This window comes from Teleopsis dalmanni, chromosome 2 (assembly GCF_002237135.1).
Source record: "Teleopsis dalmanni isolate 2A chromosome 2, ASM223713v2, whole genome shotgun sequence".
Classification (NCBI taxonomy): domain Eukaryota; kingdom Metazoa; phylum Arthropoda; class Insecta; order Diptera; family Diopsidae; genus Teleopsis; species Teleopsis dalmanni.
This window is the reverse complement of record NC_051847.1, coordinates 238,552,148-238,573,581: the sequence shown is the minus strand read 5'-3', so window position 1 is coordinate 238,573,581 and position 21,434 is coordinate 238,552,148. Positions and strand designations below refer to the sequence as shown.

Genomic DNA, 21,434 nt, shown 5'->3' with positions numbered 1-21,434 from the left:
AAGCGTGTTACTTTCCACGAAAAATTCTCCCGGTAGACGTAATGTCGTTCCATACAGCATTTCAGCTGCTGAAGTGTTGATATCTTCTTTATAAGAGGATCGAAGTCCGAGTAAAACTGATGGTAACAATTGTATCCAAGCGTGTTTAGGTCGCGACATAAGTGCTGTTTTTAAAGTGCGATGAAATCGCGCAATTAACCCGTTAGATTCTAGGTCAAACGGAGATGTACGTATTCTTTGCGTGCCTAAACGATTTGCTAGCGCCTTGAATAAAGCTTATTCGAACTGGGTTCCTTGATCAGTTGTTATGATCTTCGGGGACCCAAATCGCGATATCCAGTGTGCGTAAAAATTTTCTGCGACTGTATCGGCGGTGATATTTTTCAACGGAACGGCTTCTGGCCAACGTGTAAATCTGTCCATCATGGTTAGCGCATATCTGTAACCGTCACATTCGGGAAGTATTATTAAGTCCAAATGTACATTATCGAATCGCTGATCCAATGAATTGAAAGCTTGTGGCGTAAGTTTATTATGCCTGTTTATTTTTGCTTGTTGACAACTTTGGCAAGATCGTACCCAATTCGCTACATCTTTTCGGATTGACGGCCACACGTACGTGCTGCATAGTTGTTTTGTCGTTGACTTAGTACCAGCATGTGCTAAGGAGTGCACTGTGTCAAATGTTTTCTTCCGAAGTGATGATGGAATATATGGTCTGATGATTCCTGTTGACACATCACAAAAGGTTGACATATCTCGAGATCTATAACCGTAGGCATATTAATAGCATCAATTCTGGATAAACTATCAGCCACTATGTTGTCATTACCATCTATGTATGATATGTTTGTTGTAAACTCTGCAATAAAACTCAGTTGTCGTAGTTGACGTGGTGAAACTTTATCTGACTTTTGTTGGAATGCATAAATTTAGTGTTTTTAGTACTGCTTCTACATGTTCCAAATGCTGCTGTTCACTTTCTGAGAATATTAAAATATCGTCAAGGTAGCAGAAGACAAATGGCATTATCCTGAACAATGAATCCATATACCTTTGAAAGGTTTGCGTAGCGTTTTTAAGACCAAACGGCATGACTGCAACTTCAAATAACCCAATGGGTGTACTTACTGCGGTTTTGCATATGTCATCAGCTTGCATCGGTATGTTATAGAACGCTCTGTGTATATCAATCTTTGAAAATAATTTGCTAGCATGTAGTTTTTCCGTCACTTGATCTAGGTATGGTATTGGGTACCTATCTGGTTTGGTTTGCGCATTTAGCTTTCTGAAGTCACCGCAGGCTCTCCAGGCACCTGTTTTCTTTTTGACCAGGTGAATTGGACTCGACCACGGACTGTTTGACGGACGAATAGTTCCTTGCTCCAACAGCGTTGAAAATTCTACGCGAATTGCTTTTAATTTTTCCGTTAAATAACGGCGTGACCTTTCATGCACTGGCTGACCATCAGTGACTATTTGATGACAGACTACAGATGCGTCAGGGAGGCTATAGTTATTTGCACTGCACAAATCAATGTATTTGTTGATGATTGTAAAGAATTTTGAGTTTGGATCCAATGTGTATACCGAATGTATCGATGTGGTTTCAACTGCACCAGATGACGACAATGTAGTAAGCGGGTCTAATAAACGTCTTGATTTTATGTCTGGAATTAGACCATATTTCGCCAGAAAATCTGCGCCCAAGATTGGACATTTGACGTCTGCTATAATGAAGTTCCAATTGAAATTGCGTCGCAACCCAAGATTGATGCTAAGTCTCTTAGTACCGTACGTCTTAATAAATGAATTATTTGCTGTGAATAATTTTATATCATCTGGCACTAGGCTGCGTTTTACTGTGATTGCTGTTAAAGGAATAATGGATACATCCGATCCGGTGTCAATCAGAAACTTCATATTTGAGATACGATCAATCACATGCAAACGAGCTTCTTCAGTGCAGTGTTCCCGGACGTTGTTGTTTACTGCACTTGTGGACGACAACGATTTTAGTTTTCCTTTTGTTTGATATTAGTTGTTTGGCCGCCGAACTCGCATGGCTTTAAGCATTTAGTTGCAGCTTTTCCAAATTTTATGTGATAATAACAGACTTTTCGATCGTCGCGCTGACTTTTAAACTGAGTTCTGCTAGAACTGCGAGCCCTGCTTCGCCTCTGTGAGTTTCCTGGTCGACTGAGCTCTATTGCTATCTCACTTAGTTTACTTACCACTTGTTGCAGTGATATTTCTAACGCTGTCACACGCGCCTCCAATGTTGATTCCTCTGCACGCAGATAAGATGCAACGAATGTTGCTAGGCAATCGCTGCAACCAAAGTGCTGACAAGGCGTCTTCAGACATATTTGACGCTGCCAGATCTCTCATCTCTCGAAGCAACTGCGTTGGACGCTTGTTAGACACGTCTAAATCCGTTAGCAATTTAATCAATTGTTTCTGACGCGACTCCCCATCGTTAAATTAATTCATTTTTCAACGTTTCATATTTGCCCGTAGCTGGCGGATTTTTTGCTATGTCTGAAACTTGACGAAACGTTTCGCCGTCTAGTGCTGTGATTACCGTGTAGAATTTGGATAGGTCAGAGGTGATCCGATTGATGTGTAGTAATCCGTCCACTTGAGTAAACCATAACTCCGGGTCAGTTTGCAAAAATGAAGGCAAATTTGTTAACTTCACTGCATCAATATCGTTTTTTACTGTTGTGAAATTCGTGTCTGCTGCTGCTGACTTTGCTGTTGTTTCTTTGTCGGCATTTGACGTTTCTGCTTCTTTGTTCTGCTTTGCATCACCCAACATTGTGTAAGTTTGTTTTGACTCTATGAAATAAATGAATAACTTGCGCTACTTCCAATTATATGTTTAATTTGCGTTGGGGTCACCAATTATGTGGTTCTTTGCCACACACTTTATTTTAAATACAAATAAATATTTATAACACGATCAAAACGTTGTGTTATCAACACGTGCAAAAAAAGGAAGAAAAAGGAGAAGGAAGCCAGTCGCCAGCAGATGGCGCGAGTGCGTGTGCATTCACACACAGAGGGCGCTACAGTATGTGTGGCGAGTTCGCCACAGATAGTCGTTTTTTTTATTTTTTATTTACCATATCTTATTTAGCTTCGAATTATAGTTGGCAGTAAGTCTCCTGCTTTGCTTCTGGGCCGTATATGGCGCTGTGGAGGTTCACGTTTTTTATCAATTAATTGGATTTTTGATAAAAAATGATCCATTTTTGAAAAAATAATATGGAAAAACTGTGCATTCGATTTTCTTGATTTTGTCTTTAAAGGAAAAATATCTATATTGCCATCGGGCTTTTGCACGCTATGATATGATATATATGTTAGAGTAAAATAAGGTAGAAATAAAGGTTATTTTTTATCATTTTTTTATGATAATTATAAAATAATCGATTGACGATTTAAAATTGTATTTCGTGATGTGTTTCTGATCATTTTACGTTTTCACTTTTTTCAAATGTGTGATTTGGAGGGAGATAAGACATTGATTTTTAGCATGTTTTTGTGCGATTTCCACGCATACGATTTTTCTGATTTTTACTTTATTTGAAAGCCTGATTTATTGCCTTTCAAATGCATGTGCGTGCAAGTTCATCGAACCCTTAGTTGTTTTTTAATAATTTTTTTAAGTAAAAAAAGTCAGTTTTTTTAAAAAATTTGGTTTTTTTATTTTGTGAATATCTCATTACAAAACATTACTTATTATGATTATATAAATATTTATTTAAATAAATATTTTATTTAAAAAAATCAAATGTCGTCACTATCACTTTGTATAACTTTATATTCAAAATTCAAAACTTCTCGCAAGCAATTTGACAGGTGACAAAAATTCGAACGAAAAAAAGTGAGAAAACCATTCACCATAGTTACATAAACACTTCTAGTGAGTAATTGTCAAAAGTGAAAAAATCGTTCGAGAAAATGAAGTGAGAAAGTTACATAAACGAGCCACTGGTCATATCCAGAGTGGAAAAATATCTAGCTCTACCTAATTTATCTAACACATCCTCTAAGCGGGTCAAGGGAAACTTATCGTTAACGATTTTCTCGTTAAGTTTTCTGTAGTCTATTACTAAACGCCAATTTTTACTGTGGTTGATTTTTTAGGCACCAAAAGTATAGGTGAATTATATGGGCTTCTTGATGGTTGTATTATGTCATCTTCAAGTAATTTTTTTACTTGAGATTTGATGTCATCGTTATGGCAATGAGGTAACCTATAGTTTCTTATATAAGTTGGGATATTATCCACAGTTGAAATTTTTTCTGTATAGAAATTATTTTTGGAAAGCTGTTCTTCATCTAAATGAAAAATATGTTGGTATTTGGATATTATGGGCAATATCGTTCCAGTGTTATCATCATTACTTAATGGTAATTCATCTAAAATTTTGTGTAGTCTATTATTGTTAATGTTACTATTGTTCGTTTGCAGGATATTATAATATTGTAATGGTTGTGACTTCAGCTGTAATTTATTTATAGTAACATTGTAATTATTAATATTCACAATTCTTATGTGGCAATTGCTTTTCGCTGGCACAATTGTATTAGCCATGAAGACACCTTTACTGATTTCTTTGTTGAATAAAACAGTATTTTCATCAAAATGTACATCTACTAGTAAGACACGTTCCGTTCTTGCTTCAGTAGTAATCGGTTTGCATACTATTGGTGTTTCTGCTTGTTTATTGCCTGACTGTATCGTTAGAGTAAAAGAATAATAGTCAATGACTCCCATATATGTTGTTAGGAAATCTCTTCCCAAAATACCGTCTACCTCGATTGGAAAATCCTCTGTTAACACTGCGAAAGTTTGAGTTATCCATATTCCTTTAAAAAGTAAACTTAATTTGGATGTTCCTAGGGATAGTGTTGTGTCTTGCAACGACTTATTTCAATCAAATTTCTCTTTATTTACTTATTCCATTACACATCTTACACTAGTTATTTCTTCAAAACCTTAATTGTCTTTTAACTTATTTGTTTAAGTAGTTAAATTAATTATTCCTCGACATTAACTTATTATATAAATTATTTCACTACATATTTTACAATAGTTATTCCTTCAAAATCTTAATTGTCCTTTTAACTTATTTATTTCACAAGTTTTAATTTTAATAATTTCTTCTTTCACAAAATTCAAAACCATAGCCCATACTCGTGCTGATATTAAAAGACAACTGAACTACCTGCTCTCTCAATCAAAACCGCATGGTTTTTTTCACCAAATTTAGAATCTTTACCGATCCCAAATTTGGTGTAAACAACTAGCAATAATTCAATTGGCATGCAAATGTCACGCCATACAACCGTTACTACCAACTCCAGGGGCGGATTACATTATAAATTAATATATTCATATTAATTAATACAATAATATTTTATAATCAATATATTATATTCATCATTAATATAATAATTAATATAATAAAATAATACAATATTAATCAACTAATATAATAAACAAAATTAACACATTAATAATACAAAAATATATCGATATTAATTTATTTCAATATTAACTCCCATAGTTTTCCAATTTACAACAATAGTACATGTTCACTCGTTATACCTGTTAGTTTGTATGTGTTGTCAGAGTTATAGTCAACGTTAAGGTTTTTTATAATAGACACTTCGGCACCAGTATCTATTAATAATCTTATAATAGTGTTTAATTCAGAACAGAAAATTGAAATATAGTTAGACAGGGTTTGGTTTAGAATTTTAACAGTATTTAATTTCGAACCAGTGGATGGTTCTCCATTTCCATCTCTGGTTGCTCGTAGTTTTCTTGAGCGTTAGTTATACGCACACGCCTATTTGGTATATTAAGATTATTTGATACGCTTCTATTGTTGTACCGGTTGTTGTTAGCACGGTTCGTGTTTGCATTGTAATTGCTTTGGTTTCTAGTATTTTGATATTATGGTTTCCATTCCAGTTTGAGTGTGTATTACTAATATTTCCGTTATTAAAATTTCCTTTATTTCCGTTATATCGATTGCCATCAGTATGATAATTCCTTCGATTTGAATTATTGTTACCGGGATGTCGGTAATTAGGAATTCTGTTAAATGCTAAGTTATAGGCTAATAACTGTTGTTGCTAGGTAGGTATGTCCATATTCTCTGCAAATAGCCTGGCTTTATTAAAGCTTGTCGGTTATGCAGCTGGCACAGTTTGGAAATATAAATGGTTTAAACCTTTTTTGTAAGCTAATAATGCGTTATCATCATTACATTGGACAATTGCAATACCCTCTGGTGAGCATTTGTCGTAGTTTCTCTTTAGCAACGACGCATTGTTAAGTTTTGATAAAATATCAGACATTTTATAGTCTTTTATATTTGAATTACCTTGTTTTGTGTCATTTAGTTTTTGTAAGAGTTTAGGGACTGTATCTTCTAATACAAAATTTTCTCTTAGATTATCAATGAGTTCTTTAATAGATTGTGGAAAACCAATGGGACTAACTCTAATACGTACGTTGTGCTGTAGTTTGCATTCAACCACGTATTCGATAAAATAGCTCTTATCTGCTTCCCGTAATTTATTGTAACTGTCTTTTAACCTGAATATGAATCCATTGAGCTCAGACACTTTTCCAGTGAATATTGGAAGGTATTTTTCCAAAGCTTCAGTATTTAATGGTTGATTAGCTATTGTAGTATTTGGGGTATTTGTATTTGTTGTCTCTGAATGGTCAACGTTGTTCTGGTTATTCATTTTGAATAGGTAATTTTTTGCTGAATTGTATTTGAGTTGATTTTTTCTATTTCTACCGTCTTGTATATAGCACTAACTTTACTATGTGAATAGTCTAGACGCTTAATTTTTTCTGTTATAGTGGCTGTTGTATAGCCACTATTTGATGATTTTTTCGCGTTTTTAAGAATTAAATGAACCTCACTAATGCATGCAGTCAAGAACTAACTATCTCTGACATAAGAATGGACTAAAAAAAATTTTACAACAACAATGATAGGAGAAAGAAAGAACTAAACAATTGGGGACAACAAAACAATGTGGCAATATGACAATAGAAACAATATAGATATTACATTTAATTCGTTTTATTTAAATAGCAAATGATATATATTGGTGGAATTCACATTAATAATATATAATTAAATAATATATAAAGTGGTGGAACTCACAAAAAAAATTTTTTATTACATATTGGATAATATTAGTTTCAAAGTTGTTTGATTTTTCTCTTTTCTTTTTTTTTTTCTTTTTATTGTAATAAAATTTCTTAAAGATTGTATTTAAAATAAATTTTTGTTTTTGTAATTAATTTCTCTTCGTCAAAAAAATTTTTTTTTTTTTAAATATATGAATTTTAGTTTTTTATTTATTCATTTAAACATTTTGTGAGACATTATATTTATGCTTATGTACATATTGTTTAAAATACATATTTATTTTATAAGCTAATGATAAGCTAATGATTTTATAAGCTGAATGATGACATCTGTTGATTGTTGCTGATGTAACGATTGTGGATGTTGTGGTAGCTGTATCCTACTAAGTTGTATCCGGTATCTGGTCTTCAGTTCACTTAATTTATTTCTATTTCACTTGCAAGAATTTTAATTTTTATATTTTTATCAAAGTTTTAATCAACTCGGTTTATCATAGAGATTACACCTAAAGTCAACTTGAAAGTTAATTTGATTTGGTTTATATTTTATTTAAGTTATTTCATTTGTTTTACTTTAAATTCACTTGTACAAAATTTTAGTTTTTATATCCTTGACTTTATAGTCTATTGCTTTGACACATTTAACAGTTTCCTGTATTTATTATATTTCTTTATTATTAGTCTCACTTTATTATACACAATTATCAATTTATTTAATGGTTCTTACACTGCAATTATGCAGTTTGGCAGGATCGTCATGTGGTGATATTTACTTTGGTCCTTGTTTGATGATTAAAACACATTACTATATTTATAAAACTTTACTTTATTTTTCAAATTTTATTTTATTATTTTTATTATTACACAACTGTGATCTCAAACAGATCACGTATTACTCCAGACTTCCATTTAACAACTGATTTTTTAAACTTATCCTAAATCTTACAATAGCTTCTTTTTTTATTTTAAATGCTACATATTTATCTTATTCTAACAATAGTTACTTAAATCTAACAATGCTCTTCTTAACTCTAATTGGTTAATTTTATATACTTTATTATTATTATTTTTATATACTTCCTATTTATAATCGACACATTACCTAAGACAAGAAATGCATAGCAAGTACTTACTGTGCATTTGTTTGTCATGTGTCTCATATTCACATGTGATTGATTAAAAATAAGAAAGCGAAGTTTATCATATGAGTATTCAGTTGATACTGATTTTATTTTAAAAAGTATGCTGTATTTATACAAAAATAATCTTAAAACTAACTTAACTAATTTACAATATTTATTACCTGTTATAGCTTGTTTGAGTGGACTGTATTGCATTACAAAAAAAGGATACAATAAAATCCCGGCACATAGGATTTTTATTACAAATATATTTTTATTATCGATACGGTGCCGTGTATCATAAAATGTATTTTAAAATGTGTTTAATATTCTACAATGTTACTATTTTAGTTTTGGGTTTTTTTATTACCCGTGTTTTTTCCTTCGTATATAATTCTAAGAATTTAAACTATAACAGGCTTGGAATAATAAACTATCAGTTTAAGGACATCCTGCCAGCGTGTTAAATATGCACAGTGCACAACTTATTTTAATTTTAATATAATTTTTTATGATTTTAAAGAGAAAACTGGCATTTGTCTTAAAATAACATGTTCATTATTGAACAACATGTGTTCCGATTTGTGTGGTCTCAATATATTTGACACCACATGAGCTCTTAACCGAATTTTTAGCGGCAACTTATTTATGTCAGAAGTATCGTTTTCTGATTCATGCCATAAATTATAAAATACAGCGGTTAGCTCTTTTAAATTGGAACACAAGCGTTTTGAAGAATATGAATGCAACAGTCATCAAAAGTGGCCTTAACATTGAGTAATGTCAACCATCGATATACCATTACACCCTAAAGAATTTGGGTCATGCTAGTGCAACGACCACATACGCTTTATCACTTGGCTCCTGCATTATGTTACATATGCATTTGTAACTGCTTGAGTCAAATGCATTCAAAATGTAACATAATCAAAGTCAAAGCGACAGTTCGACAAAAGTGCATTTAATAAATTATGACACATATGTTTTGTCTACAATGCAATGACTTATCAGATTAAGCATTGACGTAGATCATGGGCACAACATTCCTGTAACTTTAAAGCTCTATAATCATATGTTTTGTCTCGAACGTACATGTAATAATGTAAATCAAGGTAGAAAATCTCGTAGATTAATAGCAAAAGATAAAACTTGGATTTGTATTTAATTATGAAATCTATACGGGCAACTTCATTTTTCGAAAACATTATAAAGTAACCAGGTTTCAGTAATCTATCATTGTGTTTAACAAATGTTACATAGTGATCAATTTGAGAACATTTAACACAATATTTATTTAGTGTTTCTCTACCAATTTCTTTTATTTTCCATGTGAATAAGTCATTTGAGTTAAACTGTCATAATTTAATAAAAAATAAGACTTTATTTTCTATAATTAAAAGGATAGGCTGTAATTGTTCCTTTCGCTCTCTACAGGGATTAGTGATTTGGCGGACAGCAAAATCTACAGATTTTAAGTCCTGTAAAAAAGAAAAGTAAATACGTAAGTTTTGAAAATTATACAAATAACTGACTATGACTATAAAATAGGCAGCGCACTCTGCCCTGGAAGGTTTTGCAAAGTCTTTGAAAGTTTTTTTTGAGGAGCAGGAAATAAATAAGGAAAAAGAAGTAAACTGAGAAATTTCGGACGGACCTCAGTTGCTTGTGCCACAATTAAATTTTTAATAGTGTCAGTGTTCACAAAAAAGGTATTTTTGTGTTTTGTCTTGCGGTTCGCCAAGGCTTGTTCAATTTAGTTTAAGAAAAACTATTTAAATTAGTTAATTTGACTTTATTAAATTTACTTTACTTTACTTTTATAATTGAAAGAAAAACATTTTTTAGAAGTATGCTACGCGAACAGACGCCAAGTAAGTTTTTTCGCCAACAACTGAACACTCGTGTTTTTTTTGACTTATGTTTTGTCACTTATGTCACTTATGTTTTGGGTGACCACATGTTTTTATTTTAAAGGTGACCAGTTGTGCGTTTTCGTGGTTTAACAGTCAGTATTCTCTGATTTTGAAGACTTAACCTTTAATACATTTTCAATGAAGTTTTATTTTGTTTCCAAATTGTCTAAATCTGCGATAAACTATATATAACGCAAAAAAATGAACAAATTAGAATAAGAAATAAACTAGGGATAATAAAAATATATAAGGGAAAGACCAATTACACAAAAATACAAAAACAAAATCATTTACCAATTTATAACCATCACTTTGACATAGAGCAGGAAATTTCCTAAAGTTATCCGCAGTAGATATTTCAGTAGATAGTAACTTCCTTCGCTCTGTTAATGTTGCTTTCCATTGAAGTAAAACTTTATTGAGATTGTCGTTGCTATTGACAATTATTTTTACTTTGTATATTGTTGTCGTTAATATTGACAATGTGTTCTTAACACTTTGTAATCCACAAGTAACAAAATTTAAAATACAATGAATTTAACTTAAAATTTTTACTACGCTATTTTTACAATATAAAGTTACAAAATTGTTTGCTTAAAATTTTTGCTTACACGTTCTACTAAAAAATCTCTCTACTACTGCGCACCAGTTATCTACCTCTTTTTTTGTGTGTCTTTTTATCCGTCCCCTTCATATCTATCCAGGGATGCCAGATGTGCTGTTTGGTTGTACTTGTTGCTTACTTATGTTTCACTTACGTATCGTAAATACGTTTGGGTGGACACCACAACATCTATTTCAGATTTGATAAAGTGGAGAGATTCTTTATTAGAGTTGTCTGCGAAGAAAAATTGGAAAATTATTATCTTAAAATATTCAAAACAAATTTTAAATACACAGTATTATCTACAAATATATATTTTCGTCACCTTCCTCTAAATCTAAGTTTACTACACATTTAGTTGGCGTGTGTGATTCGGTCTGCGTTTAATAATGCCTTCAATGGCTAATTTATTTCTATAATTGTGATAAAAGTCATGTAACTTTCCTGAAGCTTGTTTTCCTTGGCAATATCTTTGGTAGTATGTCTCAGATACTTCACCTTTAAATATTGCTGGAATCAAATATGATAATTTTAATAAAACCGTAGTAGATAACCTAAAAAAAAAAAAGAAATATATACCTATACATTACTTTTGCACATTGTGTACTAACGTATTGTTGGAATTTTGCAATAAATGTAAAATAATCGCTTTAGAAATATTAACTGTTTCCGCATTTAACAGCGGAGTTTCTTCTTTGCTTTTATTTAAAATTATAGGCTCTCTAAGATGTAAAACGGATATTAAGTCTTCCACAGTATTCATTTCAGTCAATTCTATAAGAACAACAGTTTCTGCTTCCTTGAAATTTAATAGAATAATAGTATATAAATTAAAAAAACAAAGTGATCGAAAACTATTTAATTTAATAGTTTTTTCGGTTCTTTGATTTTATATAAAGATAGTAAAATCCAAATGCACCTTTTAGTTGAGAGGTTCACGTACCACTGATTTATTCTTAAAACATATTATTAATAATAGCAAAAACACAACAAATGGAAAGATGCGGTTATTAAAAGCTTTTTTTTGGTTGTAAATAAATGTTAAATAATTGAAATTAAAATAAGTATAAGAGTATCCAATTGACTTAACACAAAATAACAAATTTAATTAAAGCAATATAAATAGGTATGGCATACACACACAAAAATTTATTTAAATAATGCTTTACCTTTACATATTACTTTGATAAAGAAGTTTTCATCTGTTAAATATTGCTTACAGCTTCAAACTGTTCTTCATCTATAACAAATCCATTTGAATAAAAACTTATTTCATTGGTGTTTAAACAAAAATGCTTATTAAATACACAATAAAAATGATTTAATTTTGAAATAAAAAAGAAAATTAAAATGTTTACAAATAAATTAAACATTTTTCTTCATATTAAACTAAAAATTAAACAAAAGTATCATTAGAACAATAAAATAATTCACAAAAATAAAAATAACACCAAATTTGTTGTGTCAACATTGTGTTTGCAAATTACATTGTAATTAATTATTGCTTATAAGAATTAGTTAAATAAATTATACAATATCAATTAATATTTTTTTTTTCTTGGTATCGAACCTGGGGGAAAAATCTTCCAAAGATACAAATGGCACGTACTATTTACATGCCCGATTCATGCGCAACCCAATTGAGTCATATGTGCCTACGGACTAAAAAGTCCCCTACATTCTCAGCTCAAACTCTTGTAAATCCCTGCAGTACGACCAATTAAGGTATTCCTTCACAGGGCAGGTTAGAAGAGCACTTAGCGTGCTTTCACTCCGATTGTGTACTAAATATCAAATTATATTTTGTATGTGAGCCATTGGCCTCTACCACTGCTTGCAGTCTGCTTTTCATAGATGACATAAGCTTTTTAATGTCATAATTTAGGGGAATTTTGGCCCACTCCTCATTAACATAATCCTACAACTGCGTTTTGTTAGTCTTCCAGCCGCTTTCTTTTTTAAAAACGATCATACAGTTTCTATCGGATTGAAATCCGAACTTTGTGCAGGAGTGTCTATAACTTTTGAACAGCTTTTGAACAGTGTCCATAACATGCATAAATGCGATTTATGTTTTGGATCGTTATTCTGGTATAGTTTGAATTTTAATTTTGTTGGGTAATTTGATTCAACAAAGCCAAACTTTTGTGCACTGGATACCAAATCTGTCTTTAAAATATCTAAGTATAAATGTTGATCCATTCTATCTTCAATAAACCCTAAATTCCTTACACCGTTGGACGAGATGCAGCCCCATACCATTACTGAAAGTTGGCCAAATTTAACAGTGGGAATAATATTCTTGTTTTGATATGCTTGAAGTAGTTTTCTCCAAACTTTTGTGGGTCCTGCATTATAATAAAGCATGATTTTCACTTTGTCACAGAAAATTACATCATCCCAGGTTTCTGAATCATACCTTAAATATGTACTAGCAAACTGAAACCGTTTTTCAATATTTTGAACAGATGACAACGGTTTTTTACGTGCAACTCTTGAAGAATAATTGTTTTGTAATAGCACTTTTCCTATTGTCTCCTGACAATATCAACAATATCAAATTACATTTGATTTTTAAAATAATAATTATTGTAATGATGAATATTAGTAAAATAATCCAATATATGTGGTGTTTATTAAAATCGTGATTATATTCTAACATATCTATAATCTGAAAATTTGATTCTGTTTCGTTTTTAATATAATTTATTACTTTAAAATTGTTGATATTTACTGGTGTTACATATTTCTTTATTATCTCTTTTGCATTAATGTATTCTATATTATCTATAAAAGTTTTGTTATTTAAAGTAATTGAGTATGTTCCATTTAATTTAGCTCCATTTACAGTATGATTTCCTGATAATAAAATTGCTCCATCATTTATAATTTCAATATTTTGGTTGCTTTCTTTTGTTTATTACATTTTTAGTCGTTTCTTTTGACTATTTTATTTAACATACACTATTATACAAAACTACTTTTTACAAACTACAAAATAGTACAAGTTTACTCTAGGAAAATTAACCATCAACTAACTGTTGTTATCAATTGCCTCTCATACTTTAATTTGTTGTTAAGGTGACCAGTTTATGTGGTTTTATCTTTTCAGCATTGCCAGGTGTCTTTTTCCTTCAAGAATGACAATTGGATATTTTCTGGGTTGCCATCTTTGTTGTACTGTCGCCACAGTATGGTGGCTCCAACGGGCGCTGAACAGAATCAGTCCTAAGCAGGACGTGTGAACAGTTGTAGAGGTTTTTCAACACAAATGAAACATTGTTCCGGTGATGTGTTGCGGGAGTCGGTCGCACTAATCGCATGTGTTTGCGAAACTCCGCTATGAAAATCTGCGGGCTGGTGCATTGTTGGTCGTCCTCAACAAACTCGTTCGGTAGTCGAATCGGGGAACCATACAGCATCTCAGCAGTTGAAGTTTGCAGATCTTCCTTGAAACACGTTCGTAGGCCTAGCAGGACTGTTGGTAGTAATTCTGTCTAGGATTCTACTTCGTGACACATAAGTGCTGCTTTTAAAGAACGGTGCCAGCGTTCAATCATACCGTTTGCCTGTGGGCGGTATGACGTGGTGTGGACGTGTTTTGCTTCTATCATTTTGGTCATGGCTTTGAAATAAGCTGATTCAAATTGTAGGCCCCGGTCCGTTGTTATGGTTTGCGGGCATCCAAACTCGCCACCCAGTTTGACCAAAAAACAGATACTATGGTGTTTGCCGTAATGTCTTTTAAAGGTATAGCTTCAGGCCACCTTGAAAAACGATCAATCATTGTTAAACAATAGCGATACCCTTTATCCATTGGCATCACAATGATGTCGATATGTACATGGTCGAAACGGTTGTCTGGCATGTCGATTTTAATTGGCCGAAAATTATTGTGTCTGTGTATTTTTGCTCGTTGACAGGGTAAACAATTTCGCGCCCATTCAACTATATCAATTCGCATGGAAGGCCAGACGTATTTTTGTTTTATCTGATGCAGGATGGATCTTCCACTGGGGTGTGACATGCCGTGAATTGATGCGAAAACCTTATGACGCAGAGATACTGGCACGTATGGCCGAATTGTTCCTGTAGACACATCGCAGAACAAAGAATTTTTGTCGTTGAAAACAATTGCTTGCAGTTTCAAAGATGTTTCCCCGTGCAACAGCGTTTTTAACTCTTGATCGTTTTGTTGTTCCTCTGCAACGGTTGATAAACTGACAGCAGTTGGCAGCGATACAGCTGAAATGCGAGAAAGAGCATCTGCCACAGCATTGTCACTTCCAGATAGGTGTACAATGGTTGTTTAAAATTGGGAAATATAATCGAGATGGCGGAGCTGTCGTGGTGACGCCTTCTCTGGTTTCTGTTTGAAAGCATATATCAGCGGTTTGTGGTCCGTTTTAATGACGAAGACTCGTGCTTCTAGGAGGTGTTTGAAAAAACGAATGGCGCTGTAGATTGCTAATAATTCTCTATCATATGCGCTGTAATTTTTTTCAGTTGCTGAGAGTTTTCTCGAAAAAAATCCAAATGGTACCCAAGTGCCCTGGTCATATTGTTCTACGGCAGCGCCAATAGCAACGTCAGATGCATCACAGATAAGTGCCAGCTCAGCATCAGGTGCTGGATGTGCAATTAGTGCAGCATTCGCAACGCTGTGATTACAGTTATTGAACGCATCGAGACTTTCGGGAGTCCAAGAGATTTTTCGTTTGTCATTCTTTTTGATGTTTCGTACCAGATCACTAAGCTGTGCTTGATGTTGCGATAAGTGTGGTATACAACGCCGGTAGTAATTCAGAACACCTAGAAACCGTGCTAGGTCACTGACTGTGTCAGGTTGTTTGTAATTTACTATTGCTTCAATGCGGTCCTGTGGTGGTTTAATGCCATTCTTGCTGACCGTGTAGCCCAGAAAGAGAATTTCCGATTTACCAAATTGACATTTGTTGACTGTAAAAATACTAATAAATAAATAACAGAACACCGGTTTTAGCGTCAGTTTCTGCTGACAGTTTATTAACGACTAAAATATACAATGAATGTGTATAATTATGCGTACAATGTTTGAAAGATAGAGAGAGACAGTAGCGGCAAGAAACAACCCTTTATTGCGCTTTAGTTTTCACATCCTGGGGCCCGCGAGTTGCAGAAACCTCGAGTGGATACAGTAATTGAATTGGTCTCTTCAAGGTAAGATTGTTACCCATGTAAACATCACAATCTCGTATTCTGTTGTCTCTTCCGTGGTATACATTTTTAATGACACCCATTTTCCATTGTAGCCGAGTTTTTAAATTATCACCGACTAAAACAATATCTCCCTCATTTACACTCCTTGAAGCACGAGGTTTATTGTAGTGAATACTCCGTAATTGGTTCAAATATTCTTGCTGCCATCTTTTAAGATACCTTACGATTAACGCTCGACGTTTTTGCCATAAATCACCAACTTCTGATCTGTCATAGTTAAACTCGTCAATAATAAAGCTGTGTTGACACGAATTTAAAAAATGTGCTGGTGTTAATGGTTCTAAATCCTTTTCATCATTTGTTATGTAGGTTAAAGGACGAATATTTACAACGTATTCAACTTCTGTCAATAGTGTGTTCAATTCATCGTATGTCAATATCAATTTCCCAATAGCTGACTTCAAGCATATCTTGACACTTTTCACTAATCTTTCCCAGAATCCACCCCACCATGCCGCTCTTTCTGGTATGAATTTCCATGAAAATCCTTTGTGGGCTGCATTGTTCTGAAATTCTTCGGATTTAAGTAAAGTTTCTAGCTTTTGAAGTTCTTTGTTTGCTCTTTTAAATGTTTTGGCATTACCTGACATGATTGTTTCTGGACAACCACGACGCGTTATAAACCTTCTTAAAGCGTCAATACAACTGTTGGTTGTAAGATTTTTCACCAGTTTGTAACGACCTTTTCCCGGCCCTATCTATAGCTGGGGTATACTCAGCGAGTATACTAGGGTTCGTTATAAGAAAATTTATCTAAGTAAAATAATAGAGACACTTCTGTTTAAAGTAGCGTTTATTATTTAACAAAAAATAAGAAAATATAATCAATTTGTGGAAAGCGATGTTGAAAATGTTGCTAATGATGTAGAATGTTGTAATGATGTTGTAGACGGTGTAGCATGTTGTAAAATGTTGTATGGTGTTATAAATGTTGTAACGATGTTGTAAACGGTGTAGGATGTTGTGAAATGTTGTATGATGTCATAAACGCTGTCACGATGTTGTAAACGGTGTAGAATGTTGTGAAATGTCGTATGACGATTGCTTGCAGTGGTGCGCAAGTTGCTAACCTTGAAGTGAAAGAAATTCCAAATAGCTAATCTCTAGAAACTCTAATATCAATATAAAACAATACCTTTGTCAGCAAAAGCCAGACAAGGGTTCCTTCCTACTGTTACGCCTGGCCACGTCCGTCAGCAATTGCCAAACGCTCGTTGTCCACACGCCTTCTTACAGTGTTGGTGACTCGTCGCCCATTCCTCCATCAGCTATGGCCAAATGGAAGTCTGGATGACTAGTTAAATTACCCTACGCCAGCAAAAGCCAAGCAGAAGGTAACTCAACTGGTTAAATTACCCTACGCCAGCATAAGCCAAGCAGAAGGTAATTCAACCATTATCACTTCACCCAAACTAGTTCATCCATTCACATGGTGATCGTCAGCAATGGCCAAACGAATCAACATATGCCTGGACCAACTAGTCCGAGCTCCCACTATCATCCCTAATAAAAGTGACTTACCTTGAAGTGAAAGAAATTCCAAATAGAAAGATTTGGCAATTTCGCTGCCCTTTTATTTGAAATTCCTTCCATTACATACAAAAACAATAATTATTTTCAAATAAACAAAGTCCCGTAAATTTGTCAAAACAAATCTCTTATTGTTGTACGCATTGCAATCAAATTCAACAAAAATAACTGCATCACATAAAAAATGCGTGCACAATATTTTTCTTAAATTTGTTTATGCAGACAAACAAGAGAAATAGTTACAACAAATTTAACTAACTTTTATTAGCGGCAAAAAATTAATCAAAACATATTTTACTTTACAGGGTCATTCGTTTATAAAAAATGTTTGTCTTTGATATGTAATTTACAGGGTCAAAAATAGGTGTTACTGCAGAAAAATTTTATTGAATATAGAAATATGTTTTATTAAGTGGATTTAAAACTCATTATAAAAAAACCCATTATACTATTAATTAAATTTGTGAGCCTATATTTTAATGCAAAATTTGGGCCTTACAAGTTCCAAATGGATTGCTCTTATAGCTACGCATGTAAATAAATTTATATAAACCTTTTCTTGGTAATTCTCTCTTTCAATTTTTATATATAGTGGTCCTGCAAAATCAATTCCAGTCGTCTTGAATGGTCTGGCTGTTGTAATTCGTTCAGTTGGCAAAACAGACCATTGTTCATTAGCGCTTTTACATCTGATCCTTTTGCATACTATGCATTGACCTACTATATTTTTGATTAGTTGGCGACCTTGTATTATCCAATATTTCTTTCGTATGTATGCTAGTACTACATTCACACCTCCATGTAGAGTAACTGTATGCGCTTCAATTATTAACAACCTGCTCAGACGAGACAGTTTAGGCAATATAGCTGGTTTTGTCAAACTTTTGTCGTAATCTTTATCTGAAATCCTGCAACTAAGTCTTATCACGCCATCGTCAATAGTTGGATTTAAACATAATAACTTCGATGTTGTTGGCAAAATTTTTCCGTTCTTCAGATAACTAGCTTCTTCAGGAAAATATCTTCTCTGTTCCAGTTTTACCAAAAGTTTTTCGGCTTCAGCAATTTCCTGCGCACTTAAATTTTTTACGTCATTTATTTTTGATGTCTTCTGTACTGTCCTGTGAGATTTTTGTGTCTGCATGTTGCTAATAAACTTCATAATATAGGCTGTTACCCTTAACACTTTTTTGATGTTACTATATTTGTTTATTGTTTCAAATGATTCGCTTTGATTGACAATGTTTTCATTCAGGTCCGAAAATGTTAATAAAATATCATTCATACTCTTGTTGCTTGCAGAATGTATTTGCTTTGCCGATAACCAGCTCGGACCATTTTTCCATAATTCATTATTAAACAAATTTTTGGCTGTACAACCTCTAGTTAAAAAATCAGCAGGATTGCTTTTGCCATCGCAATATTTCCATTCGTATATGTTAGTTAGTTTTAAAATTTCTTTAACTCTTGTTGTAACGTATGGCTTTATTTTATTTCCGCATCCCATAATCCAATTAAGTGTAATTGTTGAATCAGACCATAAGTAGTATTTATCAATCTGTAACTCTAGAGACCCTGATAAAAATGCTTTAAGTCGTACTGCAATAACAGCTGCCGTGAGTTCCAACTTTGGGAGCGAGAGTTCATCATTACCGCTCTTTGTAATTGGGCTTACTCTGTTTTTTGAGCAAATAAATTTGTTTAAAACTATCCCATTCGCCACTGTTCTCAAATATGCCACAACTCCATATGCCTTTGGGCTTGCATCAGCAAATATATGGATCTCTATAAAGCTTTTCTCTGCGTGACACAAACAACGAGAAATTTTGAAATGTCTTAATATTTTAAGTTCGTTTCGCCATGCTTCAAATTCGTAACACATTTCGTCATTTAAAGGCGCGTCCCATTCATATTTCACTTTCCAAATGTTTTGAAGTAAAATTTTTAGTCGCACTGTAAAGGGTGCTATTATTCCTAACGGATCATATATTCTTGCCAAAGCCTTCATCACGCTTTGCTTTGTTGGTTTTAAACTAGCAATGGTTTCAATGGTCTTTACCAGATCAACGCTAATGTCATCTTCAAGAATATACCAATTTATTCCCAAAATTTTTTGAATAGCATTTTGATTACTTTCGCTTGCACAACATTTTCTTATGTCTATGCAGTCTGAATTCCACTTCCTCAAATTAAATTTTGCATCGCTCATAATTTTCTTTGATTCGAAATAAATTTTCTTGGCTTCTTCAACTTCATGACAACTAATTAAAAGATCATCTACATAAAATGACTTTAATAGTGCTTCACATGTTGCTGGAAATGTTTCTTTGCAACTCGTTAAATGTTTTCGAATAACTGCGGATAGCAAAAAAGGGCTAGAAGTAACTCCAAATGTTACTCTCGTCATACGCATTTCTACAATATTTGGCAGTTGTTCGTTTATACTTGGCATTTTGACATACCATAAAAATCTATGTGTATCGCGATCGCTTTCGTCTATAGCAATTTGCAAAAATGCCTTCTCAATATCTGCTGTCATAGCAATTCTCTTTGAACGAAACCTTAGCAATATTGACACTAAGTTTGACAGTAAATTGTCACCTGGGCTTAAAAATTCATTTAACGATCCATGCTCCGCCTCACTTGATGACGCATCAAAAACTATACGCATCTTTGTAGTTGTTTTATCTTTACGATATACTGTTCTATGTGGCATGTAGTATGAAGTTATATCACTCAAATCGCTACTTACCCTTTCAGCAATTCCTCCTTGTAATAATTCTAAGATACCATTGTGGTACTCCAACAACTTTTCTTTATTTGAAATTAATTTCGTAGTTAAATTCTTCAGTCTTCTTTCTGTTAGATATACCAGCTAAGTTCCGCACACGACCGTTTTCTTCAAAGACTTTTATTAAAGAGAAAACTTATAACTAAGATAACAATTGTAATATGAAGTTTTAGTATAACATTTTAGTACTTAATTGCACTGTTGCATTTATGCTTACATTTTGGTACTTAATTGCACTGTTGCATTTATGCTTATAAAGTTTCCCTCAATTCAAGTACATTAATTGATTATTCATTATTCCAAATTTTAGTTCAATCTTGTGCAATCTTATATAGTTTTATAAGTTAATATCTCCTCCTAAACGGCTGAACCGATTTTTATAAAATTTTTTGTGTGTGTTCAAGTGGCTTCAAGGAAGGTTTAGATTCACAATTTGGCCCACTAGATAATGTCTTTTTAATCAATTTTGAATTTTTTAGTATCCATATACATTTATATTAAAAATTTAAAATTTATTCATGCTTACTTTGATTTGTTTAAAAACTTTAAAATCTCTAAAATGAATCGTAAAACTGCCGTTGCATAACTTAAATTATAGGTGAGCCAATTTTTAATCTTAAGTTATGTGGTGGTATTCCTGGTAAATCCAGCGAATTCAAAAATTCAACACACAAAAAAGAAGAATTATATATAAAGATATAAATATCGTACAATGCCACGTTTTCGTGGACGAGGAGGAAATATTGGTCGACGGAAAACCATGAAGATGTAAGAAACCAGGATACAATCACACGTGCTAATGAAAGTCAAGAGCAACGCAACGAACGCCAGGAAAATTAATTGCAAGGGGAAACAACGTTCGCCGGGTCAGCTAGTATATTATAATTTCAAAAATAAATAAAAAAAAATCATTCAAATTTTAATCTTAATCTTTTACAACAGTTAGTTTGTTTTTCTTTAGTTAACAACTTCGTAAACATGTCTGCCGCATTCTCGGATGATGATACGTATTCCACAGCAA

The 21,434-nt window shown here is 32.9% G+C and overlaps 1 protein-coding gene across 1 annotated transcript; it reads right to left on the bottom strand.

Annotated features, from left to right (window-relative positions):
* Positions 1-18,091: 18,091 nt before the first annotated feature.
* On the bottom strand, positions 18,092-20,338 carry LOC119677081. The gene is made up of 2 exons (XM_038088350.1): positions 20,032-20,338; positions 18,092-19,701 (listed from the first exon to the last, which is right to left on the bottom strand). The coding sequence occupies exons 1-2, from the start codon at positions 20,336-20,338 to the stop codon at positions 18,092-18,094; spliced, it is 1,917 nt and encodes a 638-aa protein (XP_037944278.1).
* Positions 20,339-21,434: the final 1,096 nt, after the last annotated feature.